The following is a 15,873-nucleotide window of genomic DNA, read 5'->3' as shown; positions in this document are numbered from 1 at the left end:
GTGAACAACAACATTGACAGTTCTGAACTGAACGCATACACTACGACGGATTTATCTGTGGACAGCCATAACGCAGTGTGCTGATGGCTTGCATGTCTGTTGTTTGGGGTAGGCGCGTGCCGAGCATCACGTTAGGCGATGGACAGTGCATGGACCACCCGACCAGACCACCACCCAGTGTATTCATATTGCGGGACATTTCTCTCAAAATAACAACCTTTCTGCTAATGTTACAATCCTAATCCTGGAGTTGGTTTGACAGACAGACAAGAGTCTGTGGCTTGGCCCCTCAACTTAAGCTTGGAAAAAATGGCACCCAAAGTGGGCGGAGTTAACCCCAAATCTTACCTGACGCGTCGCTGTGCCTGTCCTTTATGGAAACGAGAACGCCATTTGTGGAACATCTATGAAGAACAAACTTGTGCAAAGAATTAGACACATTTAATACACTTTGAATTTATTTATAGAAGTAATAACTGTACATAATTCTTAAGTCATAATCACCAAAAGGTATACCTTTTTCAAAACTCTCAGAAGAGCCTCAAAAAAACTCACTAATAAATTTGCTGGGTAAGGGCAGTTTGTGCAAATAGTGACAGGCAAGGTACCAAACAGGCTTTTAGCAAAAAAATTACAAATGCAAAGAGAGGCTGACGATTTCACTTTATTGAGAAAACATCAAGACCTCTCGTTAAGTGTATTCCAGTGTATCAATCATGTAGGGTTAATCTTTACATCCCCCACGAGTGGTTTCCAGAAGAAAATCATTTGTCATTGGAAGCCTTTCTTCAAATATTCTATTTGATAGGGAAAGGTGATAAGACTATGCTAACAGTAGAAACAATCAAACATAAATAAATAGGGTAATGTTAGTGTGGTCTTAGCAGAAATATTTCAGATGTGTTGGATTGACCTATTATATCCAAAACAATAGATTGTGCAAATTGTGTGTAGATGCTGTTAATTCATGTATTTAAAGATTTATTTATGTTTTGTTTTTGAAATGCTGTGTTTAAAGCCATAAACTGTTTTTCTACTATTGCTTTACAAAAGTGCTTTTCTTCTTTACCGTTAACTAAAATGTGCAGCATCCCTTTTTCTCAAGCACTATCCTGGATCCCTCTATCCAGACTCTCAGAAGCAAGATTTACATTTTGCATCATTGTTTTTGTAGTTTGATCCATAAGCAAAAAATTATATACCATCATGTCAGTCTGAAATTCTCTGAATGTCATCTTATTAGATGAGGATGCTTGTGGTGGATACAACCGTGAGCCTTTCACGATGAAGATGGCGCAAATCCATATAAGAACCACCTATGCCGTTACAACAAAGAAAATACGTTGAAAATATAACCTCATTAGACGATAGGCTCTGTTCCGAAATGTTTTGTCCAAACACTTTGGAGCTGGAGTGACCACTACCAAATTCAGCCTCCTGGAGGAGCTCTTTCCCAATACAAGCCAAAACATAACACAGCCTTCAACCAACTTGCACCATTCCACCCTGAGGGCCCTAGTTGGAGCAGAAAGACACTCGGAAGTTTAGAAAAATACTCCAAAATAAAGCTATCATAAGAAACGGGGACCAACACATTATTTTTTTGCATAAATATGTAGGAAGGCCATTATAGGCTAAGGCTTTTAGAGAAAACGTTGCACACAAGAAAACTCAGTTGAGTTAAATGTCACTCATTGTTTAGACTCCTTGGCCCCTGCTGTTATTTCTCATTCACGTGCTTGTACTGTAGTCCTTTTCTTTGTTCAAATCCGGCATGAGTCCACTTTCTTTAGTTGACACAAAGTAGTTTTTTTCTTCAAAAAAGCGTTTCAATTGTGTCTGGTGTCACTGTTGTAGCTGGAGACAAGACAAAAAGACAAGAAATGCCATAAGTCAAGGTATTATTAACAGAATACGTACCAGTTCTCCATTAAAGACATAGGTTCTTTACTTTACATACACACATACATATTTCCAACTCCTCATCTTCACTCTGTAACTTTAAACATACTGTAGATTGAGGGCCAGCCTTATGAATCAAGCCTCTTCACTGCTTCTGCCATGTAATGTAGCCTTAATTATTCTGCATACACATACACATACACAGACACGCTTACACTTACACTCATGCACAGACTCACACATTTGTTGTTTGTTTCATACCATATGTTTTATTACTTTGTCTAACTTACCATTTGTTTATTAGTTTAGGTGAGAACCATAAGCCCTTTATGGGTTTCATTTCTCACCTGCACTTATTTTTCTCTTTGAATGATGTTACCTTTTTGTGCTGTTTTTATTGTGCGAATAAATTAAACTAAAATACAGTTACATTAAGGGGTATAAGGGGTTTTCAGTTCCCTGGCCTAATTCAGCTGGTAAGCCATGATCATGAGCTTTACATTAAGGCAGCTTGAAGCACATGCTTGCACATTAATTTGACAGGAAAGCAAGCAGTGTGTGGTGTTGTTTGTGCGTAGCTTTCTCTTGTTAGTAACCAGAGCACGTTCTATAGGGCTTAACTGCTTCGCTTCTCAGAATCAGCGTAATGCTGGTATTTGCATTCTGTCTTTTCATGACAAGACGTGAGTCATCATTGCTATTGATCTATTGTTGACACCCACCTCTTCAGGCTCCATCTTAGCCAGTAGCACTTGCCCTAGCCCCGACGACCTTACAGGCGTATACAAAAGCTCAACTTATGTAACAGTAACTTAGATAGCATTTTATGTAGACATAGCACTATATAGTATATATGCATAGTTTAATTATATACTCCACTGTTAGGTTCTTAGCTTATGCATGATAAATGATGACTATTTCTATGTATATGATGTATTGCCATGTTTTTGTTCTTGCTTACTGTAAGACTATTGCGAATAGGCTACATCTTTGCAAGTTTGTGTGCTTACTTGTGGTTTCTAGCTCGTTTGGTGTCGTCCCAGGCTGCACTGCCCCATTAACCTCCGTGCCCAGCTGTGTCTTCGGATGACAAACGGGAGGCTTGTGTGAAGGACTGGCACTTCCATGGAGTGGTTTCTTCGCTACAGGTGGCGGCACTTTATCGGATTTCGCCCCATCACTGCATACATGGGAGGCCTTTGATTGGTCTGAAACCAGCATGAGTTCAGCAGCCAAACTTTGTTTGAGACTTGCCTGAGCTTCCGGGGAGGAAGCAGCAGGCGTTTCTACGACAACCTTTTTTGTGCTCCTGGAGAAGATAAAGCTGGCGGTGGAGGCAGGAGACTTGTGCACATCGCCCCCTTCGGGTGACCTGGGATAAGGAAACCCTGATTCACAGGCACCGCTGCTGCTGATGGAAGGTCTCAGGCCTATCCGGGATGGAAGGCCATCTCTTGAAGACATAGCTGCAGTTTTCATACGGATGGCCTCCTGTAGGCGCATGGAAGGGGCGTTCAGCGTCACAGAAGACACTTTCCCTGCCGGAGATGTGGATTTTTGCGACAGAGACTTGCGGATGGGCTTCTGCGGAGTGCCTTGGGACCCCGGTGTGGATACTGGACAACTCTCCTGAGTTGGGGTCGCTCCTTCGGTCGACCTGCTCTCCTCTGATGGTGCATTCACCGGATCTTCGGCCATGACCGATCTGAGACGAACCATCTGGAGCAAGGAAGGGGTGACAAGGGGTATATTTGCGTCTTCCTTGGGAGGTGTAGTTTTATGTCGTGACAGGAGCTCTTTACTCCTGCTTTCTCGGTTTGCTAGACTGGGCTGCCTCCTGAAACTGATACTGCTACAGGTATGGTTCTCACCCGGAAGAGTGTGTGTTAGAGCAACACTGACCGGAGGTGAAAGTGAGGCACTGACAGGGGGCTCGGGGGGCATTTGATCTTCCGTTCGCAGTGGGGGTGGTGGGGGAATACTGGTGGGTGGAGCTAGGGGAGAATTTGATAGTGGCGCTGTAGTCGGCAAAGGTGGGGTCTCCGACGGTGCCGGTGAGACATCATCTGACTGCGACAAATCCGTCATTACTGGTTCGTATGAGGCTTGCTCGTCCACAGTTTCAACTGCGGAGCCTTGTGTAACAGCGTCTCCTGTTATATCTTCCATAATAGTCTGAGCGGAGGGCAAATCCGTGCTTTCTTTGGCATCGACAGATTTCCCAGTTTCTTTAGCATCTTCCATTGTCACGCCAGATTCCTCTGGAGCCACAGGGGACCTGCAGGGAACATCCATCTCAGCAACGCAGCTGTCCACAACATCTGGCAGACTGTCTGCCAGGGGAGGAGGTGGTGGAGGGAAGTCCAACTCCTCCACGCCATCAAACACGGGGTCCCCTTCTAACGGAGGCGGTGGAGGTGGCCAGGAAGACTCCAGGACGTGAGTCTCCTCCTCTTGTACCCCTTCTAATTCCTCGGGTGGAGGGGTGGATACCGACGAGGGAGGTGTCTTTCTGGTGGGAGGAGGTGTGGGTTGGTAGGCTGGAGGAGGGGAAGGTGGAGGCGAGACCTTTTTGACTTTGGGGCTATCTACGGAAAGCGTATGCATGGCTGTATCGGGTGTGGGTGGTTCTGGCGCGACCTCACTCCCGTTCATCTCAAACTCGTCTTGATCAACTAACTCCTTGACCTCTGCCTGCGTTGAAGATGTGTCATTCTCAGCAGGCAAGTGGACTTCTATTGTGATGCTGTCAAACGTTGTGTGTTGCTGTCCCTCTACTGATGTCCCTGACACTGATTCCTCCCTAAGACTCACAGACACAGGCTTTTTCATAACTGGAGGGGGCTCTTTCTTTGGCTTTGTCTGTCCACTCTCTATGCCGTTGTCCAGTGGCCTTTGACTCGGCTGCTCCTGTGTCTGAACTTCCATACTTGCTTCAGTCTTGTCTGCGACGGACAGACTTTCTTGCTCTGTACCTGGACTTATCATACTGTCGACCTCCAGGGAGACACCTTCTGTAACTGTTGCTAACACTTTCTCAGGTTTGTCTTGAAATACGCTTTCATCGCTTTCCGGCAATGGCAATGTGGGTTCCTCCAAGGATGTTTGATTTTCATCCAAACCTTGTGGCTCTCTGCTGGCTCCAGTCTGAGCTACTGTCTTTTTAACCGCACCCTCCTTCAACTGCAGTGGTTTCTGTGACTGGGTCTGTCGAGGACAAGGTCCACAGAGAAGCTCAAAGGTACGCCGGCTGTGAGCCCAGGTTTCCGGAGGGGGAGGGCACGGTGCTTTGACCTTGGGAGGCGGCGGAATGTTGAACAACTCTCTGACAGCCGTGGTTGCAGGTGGAACAGAATTGACCTTTTCTATTTCATAAACAGAAGGTTGCTGAAGTGGACTGGGGCTATTATTGGCCAGGACCTCTGGGCTGAGAGGCTCAGAAGTAGACGATGATAACGAGGTAAGAGAGGATGACGGGGACGCCGCCGAGGATGAGGCCCTGGAACCGGATCTCTCCGGTTTCACGGGTTTCTTCTTCTGTTTGTCGGGGGAGGCGGGGCAGATCCCTTTGGGAGAGAGGGTCGGCGTGCCACTCTGACTGGAGTAGCCGCTGGAGGGGGACATGGTCCTGTCAAATTTCCCTTCCTCCGATGGGGTTTTCTGTGGAGAAGAACAAGTGGATTCCGGGTGAAGCTCCGGACCACCGGTCCCACCAGAGGTGACCTGCATGGGGATGATAGGGCTGGAGGAGGCTGAACACACGGGAGTCTTACCGATATCCACAGCAACCATCCTAGCCTCGTCCTTTGCCAAACCACGATTCGTGGCTGTTTTCTCCTCTCCAGATACAGAGTCACCGGGATCTGCCAGACCGCTGGAGTCCGTCCTTATCTTGTTGTGATGCAGAGAGTTGGTTCTCCGCGGAGGTGCCGGGGGTAACTTGGTCTTCATAACAGACAGACTACGGGTGAAGGACTGACTGTTTCTAACACTCTCCTGCCCACTACTGCTCACGTCCCCGGCAGAGACAGATCCCGAATCAGAGCCGGGGGCCTTACTGGAATTTGCACTCATAACGCTGGGGCTCCTGGAACGCACATGGTCCTGGTGCCCGGCATGCCGCTTTGGTTGGCTCCCCAGCCCAGCGAGGTCCGCCGCCTGTTGGCTACCGACGTCCACTCTCCGATTCGAGGAGTTTACGGAGGGGTTGGACGTAATGGTCTCGGTAGAATGCGATGGACTCCAGTTAGAGCCCGACGATTTCGTGGGCATCGCTGCGGAGTCGAGGGAATGCTCGGCATTGGAACCCTCTCCCTCCGATCTCCTCGAGGACACAGAGCTGGCTGACGAGCCCACAGACGCCAGGCTGCTTTTGCTCACGGTGCGGACACTCCCGCCGTGGTTGCCGTTGCCTCCGCGGGCACGGCTGCTTCGGTCAATCTGGATGACGTCAACGGAGGCCGGCAGGACAGCGTTGGGGATGATCTTCGACAGGTAGGTGGCCTGAGGTGAGATGGACATCACTGGACCCTAGAACAGGTGGTCAACACATCTTAATCAATAAAGGGTGATATTCAGTGGTGGGAAAACCTCTACTCTGATATCTTAATTCATTAAAAGTATCAAAAACCACAATGTAGAAATACTACAAGTAAAAGTCCGGTATAAAATATTTACTTTTGTGAAAGTACAAAGGTATTGGCATCAAAATATACTTACAGTAGTATTACATAGTACCAAACGTTTCAAAATGTATAAAAAATCTTTTGAAAATAGCAGATCTACAAGCTCACAATGCGGCGCAAAGTGACGCGTTGTGAGCTTGTAGATTGGCTATTTTCAAATAGCTTAAGTTCTAGGGCTTAGCTGGTTAATGTATGTTTAGTAGAATCTAAATCTACAAAGTATCTGAACTTTTCAGATAATTGTAGCGAGTAAATTGTAATTACAATTGTAATACAATTGTAATTGTAGGAGTAAAAAGTAGCCTACAATATCTACCACTGAGAAGAAAAAGTATAAAAAATTTGAATTACTCTAGTAAAGTAAGAAAATACCTAAAAATGTTACTTAAGTACAGTAACAAAAAATATTACTGTTAGAAATACTGTTATACCCAAATTGCACAAACACAACCATTTAGAAGCCAAGGACACTGTCCACAATCCTTTACTGACCTGCGGCTCCTGAAGGTAGCCAAACAGAGAGGAGGAGGAGGAGGTGGTCATGCCAGGCACAGCTACAGACTTGGGCCTCTGGTTGGAGGTGGCGTGCAGTGGGAACCCAGGTCCCTGGTACTGGCCCTGACCAGGTCCCTGGTGCTCGTCATGGTACACTGTGTGTAGATGGTGCCTAAGCAGCTGCTGTTCTCTGGAAGTCTGATCTCAGGGTACAAGGGAAATGGGAAAATAACTTCCGTATATTAGAAAACATGCACATAGTTGACTCATGATAACCGTAGAACACTAAACATCCTTCTTGTCAAATCATCACTAAACTCAGGTATATTTTACCCTATGTAAAATATCCCATCAAAAATAATATTGAAGTACAGCAATACATGGCAATGTGACGTACTCTTCTTTAATATTTCATCATAACTTTTCACAAAAAAACGTGGGTATTATTTAAAAATCACACCCGTGTGAACTGAGTGGTGCAACTCCCCTCTCTCCTCTCTCTCTCTCATTAGCAGGCAACAGTGCAGCACTAATACTATCTCTCTCTCTCTGGCACAACAGCGCCCCTACTGGTACCCTATAGTCATATACTGTTGCTCATGGCCACATAGGCGCATAGGCGGACACGGACAAAGCTGTTCCTTGGAGTGGTTGCACCACTCAAAAATATTCCTTAACTGTTTTAATGGTGGGATTAAAGTATCGTGTTTCAGGTTTCACTGCCGTGTTTGACCACTGAGTTGCTTGTCATGAAAATCCACTTTAAAACGGTGTAATCGCTTGTCATAGTGTTCAAACATACGGTAAGTGCCGACCACAACAACAGAACGGAGCAGGAAGCGCCCCGCACTGCTCCACCCCCACCATTGTAATGAATTGGGACTCAATTTCCCATAACCCTTTGCACGCCGGAGCGATGGACCTTTTGGCTGTGGTTTTAGATATTTTAGATTTTAGAAGTGTCCATGATGTCACACTGGGCTCACTTTCTTCCTGGACTACAATTCCCATAATGCTTTGGTGCACTGCTCCTCCTTGTGGATAGGGGGATGGCTGTCTTACTGAGAAAACATGTAGTCCAAGAAGGAAGTGAGACCAGTGTCTGTGACATCATGGACACTGCTAAAATCTAAAACCACATATTACACACACAAAGGCCACAGGAAAGTGTCCCTTCAATTTCTTTGGAGAACCTCACCTCAAGGTCTGTGAGGTGCACTCTGGCCCCTTCCTGATTGGCTAACGGAGTCTCTCCATCAATAGTCGGGACGATTACAAGCCCTGATTGGCTATCGCTGGTCTGTCCAAGGCCATTGGGAAGCTGTGTAGGAGCAAGCTGCTGGAATGTGGAGTTCCTCTGCAGAGCTGGAAGGAGAATGAATGCCATCGTTGAAGGATTTATTTTTTAAGGCATACTATTTGTAATGCAACACAGGTTCCTGAAGCCGATTAAATCTCAGAATTCTCAGGATGTTGCAATTTTGAGGTCTGAGCTGCACTCAATGTGTCAGAATGAATCAATGTGCAAAGGATACTGCTGGTGAATGTTCGCATTTCGGATCCATAGATGGGAGCAACAATGAGTCTCAAAATGTGTGCACAGTAAAACAACTTCTTTTTTAACAAGGTGCTCTTTTGTGGTGGTGCAGAAACATGAATCCAAAAAAGAAGCAGAAAAAAAGAAGCCTGGGTAAACCATCCCGGTGGTGCAGAGCGTTCTGGCCCCGGCGCTGGGTGGGCGTTTTGCACAAACCAAAAAGTGGAAGGACCAAAATCTCAAAAAGGCTCAAAAACCGTGACGTGTATACTGGCATCATGGAAAGGTATGTCGACATTACTTTGCAAACATTTTAGGGCCATTCTAAAAGTATTATTTTTAACGAATCCATGTTTGACGATGGAACCGAAATCGGAAAATATGGAAAGAATTGTCTATAATAATAACATGTTGTTCATACACATTGGTTTGGTGGACATACCGAGCTCTTTCTGGACCTGCTGGGGTATTCCCATGATGGTGGTCCTTCGGGTCCTCTTCTTGCCCTTATCGGTCGTCTTCACTGGATTCAGAGGCTTGAATGTGGAAGCTGGGAAAGAAAGGAGACGACGTTCAGAGGAGGGAGAAGGACTTCAGACTGGAGAAGTTTAAGTTAACGTGGGATTAATGACAAGATGTGTGATGTTGCAGGAAACTGGCATTTCTCAAAGGGGATGCTGTTTTACTGCATTAACACACACGCACACGCACAGACACACATGGCATGCCTTACCGCCAGCTGTGACGTGCCAGGCAGTGGCAGTGTTGGTTTTTCGATGCTCAGAGTATATAAAATAAGCTACAGCTGTGTGTGTGTGTGTGTGTGTGTGTGTGTGTGTGTGTGTGTGTGTGTGTGTGCGCGCGCGAACGCCACGCATGAGCGTGTGTGTGCATACTGTATTTCTTTATTTTGTCGCTCTGGCTTTGATTCCACATCATATACCCACAACGGCGCCACATGCTGCTGGGAGTGAGACGTGCATGCCAGATTACGTGCCTCTGCTCTGTCTCATAAAGATCAACCCCGTCCTGCACGCGATGCAGGCCTATGATTAGCACCCCATTATCATGATGGGGCCAACAGGACCCGAATGCTTCCTTTTCAGCAGTGCTGGAAAGCAACTAAGTACATTTAGTTAAGTACTGCACCTAAGTACAATTGTGAGGTACTTGTACTTTACTGGAGTATTTTCAATTTCCAGTACTTTTACTTCTACTACACTACATCACAGAGGCAAATATTGTACTTTTACTCCACTACATTTATTTGAAATCTTTAGTTACTAGTTACTTTGTAGATTTTGATTATTATTACAAAACATACAGTAACAACTCCAGCCCCATATACATTACGGCCATTTGAAAATAGCCGATCTGCAAGCTCACAATGCGTCGTGAGGTGACGCATTTTTGTGAGCTTGTAGATCTGCTATTTTCCAAAGATTGAAATTAAACTTGAAATAGGACATTCTGCACAATGGGTACTTTTAACTTTTGGGTACTTGGGTACTTTGATGCCAATACTTTTTGTACTTGAATTCCGGGATTTTTTCTTTTACTTAAGTAAAACTTTTACACATAGTACGTTGGTTAGACCAGTGTTTCCCAAAGTGGGGTCCGGGGACCCCCAGGGGTCCTTGAGGGAGTTCCAGGGGGTCCTCAGCTAAATGATAGTTTGGAACCAAATGGACCCTTATGGGTCTGTAACTCTGAGAGTTGTACAAATAGTGGCGGGTTAATCTCACCTTGGCGGGTGAGCACAGGCCTGGCAGACACCGCCGCTGACATGGCGGCGGAGGTGGTCGCCGCGGTGACGGAACTCCCGTCGTCTGAGATTCCACACGGAAAGTTGTCACCTCTGTCTGTGGAGCCGTCCCGCTCAGGCTGGAGATGGTCTGCAGACTGCAGACACACACACACACACACACACACACACACACACACACACACACACACACACACACACACACACACGCAAGCACACACACACACACACACACACACACAAAGATCCGCTATTTAATTGGGTTGTATTCTGTTAGTGTATAAAACGGAGAGGTCACTCATCAAGCTTTGTTGTACTTACGGCAGTGCTCGTGTCATCAGGAAAGTTGACACCGTTCCTGTGCTCTGTGTGAGACAAAACAAATAAGACAACTAAAATGAACACTGTTGCTCTGCTTAAATTGTAATATGTGTTGGATCCGTCTGTCCGTCCGTCTAATTATCTACCATATCTATCACATCTATCCACAATATCATTTAGCTATCTATCATCATATGTGACTCTTTTTGATACAGAGACAGTCATGGCGGCAAGACTAATATTGTTCAGGAGTTTTATCCAAAATGAGTTATTAGCACAGGCAGACTCTTCACATATCATGTCTGAAATAAATGTCAGAGCTGAAATCGATGTAAATATGAAAAATGTTTTAAACAGCTAGGTGTAATGTTAGAGTCCACAGAAGTGAACCTTTCAAGCCTGTTTTTCTCAGCTCGCAAACTGAACAACCAATGTCTATTTGAAGCTACTGTATGATTCCCTGCTTTCATATGACATGAAAAAACGAAAATATTAAAAAAACTCTATGACTTATCAACGGTCACATATCTATCCATCCACCTCTCCATCAGCATGTTAGCGTGCGTGCGTGCATGCGTAGTCACCTTGCTGCTGTTGTATCTTCAGGCCCTCCTGGGCCTCGGTGTGCAGGTCTTCCAGGTACTGTGGTCTGCTGCCCTCGATGAACACGTTGTTCTCCTGGTGGTGCTGCAGTGAGGCGGTGTAGTGGACCGTCAGCCTCTTCTGCTCCCAGTCGTGACTCCTGGGTCCCGCTGCAACGGAGCGAGGATAGAGACAACATGAGTGGAAAGGTTGACCCTTGGGTCCCGCGGCAACGGAGCAAGGATATATAGACAACATGAGTGGAAAGGTTGACCCTTGGGTCCCGCTGCAACGGAGCAAGGATATATAGACAACATGAGTGGAAAGGTTGACCCTTGGGTCCCGCTGCAACGGAGCAAGGATATATAGACAACATGAGTGGAAAGGTTGACCCTTGGGTCCCGCTGCAACGGAGCAAGGATATATAGACAACATGAGTGGAAAGGTTGACCCTTGGGTCCCGCTGCAACGGAGCAAGGATATATAGACAACATGAGTGGAAAGGTTGACCCTTGGGTCCTGCTGCAACAGAGCGAGGATAGAGACAACATGAGTGGGAAGGTTGCAACTCCCAAAGAACAGCGACCGTCATCGGCATGCTGGCGCCTCACGATGGAAAGTTTTGTCCGAATTCCATTTTTTGCCACGGACATACAAAATGAGCGGACGATGATAACATCACCAAAAACACATAAAGAGCTAGTCCGGAATGACCATGACAGGTCGGTAACTCTGAGAGTGTACAAATGGAACCAAATGAACCCGTAAGGGTCCATTTGGTTAAGTTAAGGGGGTCCTTGCAAATAAAACATTTGAGAACCAGTTGGACTCCTTATGCTTCTGTGTCGTAGCACGTACAGTAATTGGTTCTTATGATCAAATGGACATTATAATGGTATGCAAAACAGAAAATCTCCAATTTGCCACGGATAAGACCAAGACTGTCCGTGTACTGCTGAAGATGGATTTTTTATACAAATACCAAACATTGTCTCTGGGACGCATGCGGAAGCTTCTGTGAAGCACCAACGCAGAGGCTTGCCCTCTGTTGAGAGCAATCCGCTCCAGAGCCGGAAGAGGTGTATCTTACTATGTCTATGGGAGTATGTGCAGTCAGTGACAATTATCACCCTCCCCATCCGGCTTCTCTCCCCCCGAACATGGGACAATTGCGTTCGTGTGTACACACACACACACACACACACACACACACACACACACACACACACACACACACACACACACACACACACACACACACACACACACACACACACACACACACACACACACACACACACACACACACACACACACACACACACACACAGTATCATCAGACCTATGTGCTGCCACATGGCATGCATGTACACAGACTAAAACGGGTGAACCAGGGCTATATGGGATAATCCTCAGACATATTCCTCTGCCTAGACAGTCCCTGGGGGATTAAGTAATCCTGACTTCAACATAGGTTTAGCTCCATGACAATCAATGACACTAAAGGAGTGAAGGAGGAATTTACAATTAGACATGATTTGTATTAGTTGGGCAGCATCAAAGTCTTACAGGCAAAGTTACTATATTACCAGTATGTCCCATTTTCCTGAATCAGTAGTCTCATTAATTCTCATCTAATTTAGTAGCAACACTGACTGACCTATTTACTGTAGATACAAAGAAGGCTTTTCTTCCCACAAGGGTTTGCTGAATTTTAAACTAGTGGACAGTAAGTAAGTAAATGTTCATGTAAATGACGTGAAAAGTTATATCTTGCATGACCATTTGTTACACTCTCAGACTTTAATTAATTAATGAACACTCAAGGCTGAATAAATCGCAACACCATTCTTATACATCCTACAGACCCTTCTCTAAGATCTCCACAGATACCGTCTCTGTTGGAGGTCATGACTCACGGATAAACACTTATGTAGAGTGACCGTTAAGATCCTCTCTGGGTCTCCTCCTGTTTCACTGGCCAAGTACTGTAAAGGTCTGTGTCCGTCAAGGTGTCCTCTTTCCCTCCTTTGTCCAAGTCAACACTTGGCTCTCAGTCTCACCTGGTTAGGTAATACTGTGCATGTGTGTATGCGTGCGTGTGTGTGTGTGTGGTAAAAGACCCCCTCCCCATATACACACAGACACATTTGAATGTGTAGTCATGTTCACAGACACAAAGCCCCCTGCTGTGTGTGGCCGACCGTGGGAACCTGTGCGTCTTACATAAACCAACCAACATTGTCGGGTGAGAGGACAGGTTTTGTTGTGGTTTTCATCGAAACATGGTCCCGGTATCATATATCAATCACACGCAAACGGCCGTTTGGTAACAAACCACTTGGAATTGGAACAGGGAGGAACTGGAAGTAGCACTCAATCCCAAAGACCCCCCCACCCCCTACTCTAATAGGTTTAACGGTCTTGGAGTTTAGGGTACGGAGACAGGATTACTCTCTGAAGCGTTAATGCGGCCCCCTCATCTCATTAGAGAGGACGTCCCAATCATCACTTGACATTATTAGAACTGTACCTGCTGTGAGTGTATACTGTGTATGTGCGTGTCAGAGAAAGAAGACGGTCACGGGTCAAACAAAATCTTTGATTGATTCCAACTTTGTCAAATCACTGTGCAAATAAGAGTCCAAACAAGCCACTAGACAACTAAGTAAGTAGTAAGTGTCTCACTGTGTCATCAACAGTGTACCAAAAACCTACGGTTTCAGAAAATGTTCTATCATCTAGATATTAAACACTAACTCAAGTCAGGATCTCAAATCCACACCTATATGCAAGAATCAGGCAGCTCCTATAGAGAACAGCTCCTACCATCAGCCTATACCTCGTCTACCTTTTCAACAACATCCATGTGAGTCGCTCACTCACTCTGTCACTCACCCTTCTTCTTGAAGACCGAGAGCAGAGTGTGGAGGCTCTTCCTCAGGTAAGCCACCATTTCCTACTCCATGGCAGACAGACACTTAGTTATAGGTATAGGACAAGCCTCAAAAAGGTTCGATGTTGCAGTTTAGTTTCGTTATCAGTAGGCTAAGTCGTCTATCTTGTCCAAGCAGGTAAAGATACTCAAGGAGTGAAATAGTCCTTTAGTTATACAGTGTCCAAAGCTTTTGCAAAGTGACTGAGCGAGACTGGAGGAAAGCTTGTGCACAATGAGATCTACGTCCAGCCATGCAGCCTACCCCAGCTGCTTTATCCCCTTGTCTGCTGCCCTCGCCCACCCCCCTCTCTCTCTTTTCTCTCCTCTATCGGAACTCCCCTTCTATTGTCAGATAGAGACACCCCCCCCCCCACACAGTGCTGAACGGCTGTCAAAGTTTGGGCTTCAAAGCCCGTCTTCAGAAACACACGGACGAGCAGACACCTGCATGCACACATTTGCACATATCCTAATGCACGCATGCACGCACGATAGGAGCTAGAGGAGAGGGCAATGCGTTGCCTGTAAATCAGTAAGGGTCATCCACTGGGATGGTGAATCTTGTGCACAGCTAATTGCATGGCTTTCCAGTCAGTATCCTTTTGAGATGATGCTCAGGACCACAGCAGATGGATGGACTGACTGACTGACATAACTGCACAATGTCATTCTTAAAGCCTTGCCAGTAGCGGGTAAACTAAAAACAAAATCTAAACAAGGTCTCTGGTATAACATGCCCCTAAATTATTTCAAATGACAGCATGTCCTCTCCTCTGCACCGTTTCCCCCTATCCCCGTCCCTCTGCTCTTTATTTTGACATGGCAGACGTCAGCATCACTTTGACTCACTGTCCCGTGAGTGACCCAGGGGTAACAGTGACCCATGTGGACGTTGGTGTCCCAAAATTAAACAAAGAGAATCGTACTAGTCTGTATTACACTTTCACTGATGCTCTCTCGGTTTCTCCATTCCTTTTCTGTTCGCCCCTTGGTTTAAAAGCACAGTGGAGTTATAATGTATAAGTAGCTAAAGTAGGCAGAGTTGACTCACTGTGATATCTCTCCTGGTCATTATGTTTGATTGTTATCGTGTGCCTAGTTACGGTATTTACGGTTTCCTGGCAAACTGCGTGCAGTAATAAAGCATGAAGATAGTTTTCATACCAAACAAACAAACAGTGCAATGTTTGAGGATAATTCAATCATAACCATGAGTGCCTTTTGGTCTACTCTAAGAGCTAGAGGAGAGGCCTGAAAAGGCTGTTTATTCTTTAATTTTTTTGTAAACACCACAGGGACAGAGTGCCTCAGATAACTGGGACCAGCTGGAGCGATGCCGTTTTAAAACAATTACCTTCATCCAAACCCCCCCCCCCCCCCCCCCATGCACCATCCCCACGCATGCTGCCTCACCCCAGGGCTCTGGCATTGCCTAAAAAGCCTGGACAAGCAATGTGCGCGGGTGGGAGGTTAAGCTTGGGTATTGTAGGGTGAAGGACGGTAGAAGAAAAGCTGCTACTCCCACCCCACTGTCTTGGGTCAGACTGCAGGTGAGGTGAGTGGGGTGGATCAGGCCAGGGACTCAGTGAGAGCAGCTTTGGCCCTGGGAGCCGTGCCAGACAGTTAGCGCTGCCATTGTCTTAACCCC

At 46.0% G+C, this 15,873-nt stretch overlaps 1 protein-coding gene across 3 annotated transcripts in view; it reads right to left on the bottom strand.

Annotated features, from left to right (window-relative positions):
* Positions 1-440: 440 nt before the first annotated feature.
* Positions 441-15,873, bottom strand: part of nhsl3 (NHS like 3) — a 66,079-nt gene continuing 50,646 nt past the window's right edge. For all 3 annotated transcript variants that reach the window (XM_083774685.1, XM_083774686.1, XM_083774687.1), the window contains 8 exons: positions 11,290-11,457; positions 10,706-10,749; positions 10,365-10,521; positions 9,062-9,169; positions 8,281-8,447; positions 7,080-7,280; positions 2,913-6,432; positions 441-1,857 (listed from right to left, as the gene is read on the bottom strand). In XM_083774685.1, the coding sequence (XP_083630811.1) occupies positions 1,817-1,857; positions 2,913-6,432; positions 7,080-7,280; positions 8,281-8,447; positions 9,062-9,169; positions 10,365-10,521; positions 10,706-10,749; positions 11,290-11,457 (4,406 nt within the window). In that variant the 3' untranslated portion in view covers positions 441-1,816. The remainder of the gene's footprint in view (positions 1,858-2,912; positions 6,433-7,079; positions 7,281-8,280; positions 8,448-9,061; positions 9,170-10,364; positions 10,522-10,705; positions 10,750-11,289; positions 11,458-15,873) is intronic.

This window comes from Protomyctophum parallelum (genome assembly GCF_964188405.1).
Source record: "Protomyctophum parallelum genome assembly, chromosome: 1".
NCBI classification, from domain to species: domain Eukaryota; kingdom Metazoa; phylum Chordata; class Actinopteri; order Myctophiformes; family Myctophidae; genus Protomyctophum; species Protomyctophum parallelum.
This window is presented reverse-complemented; position numbering and strand designations above follow the sequence as displayed.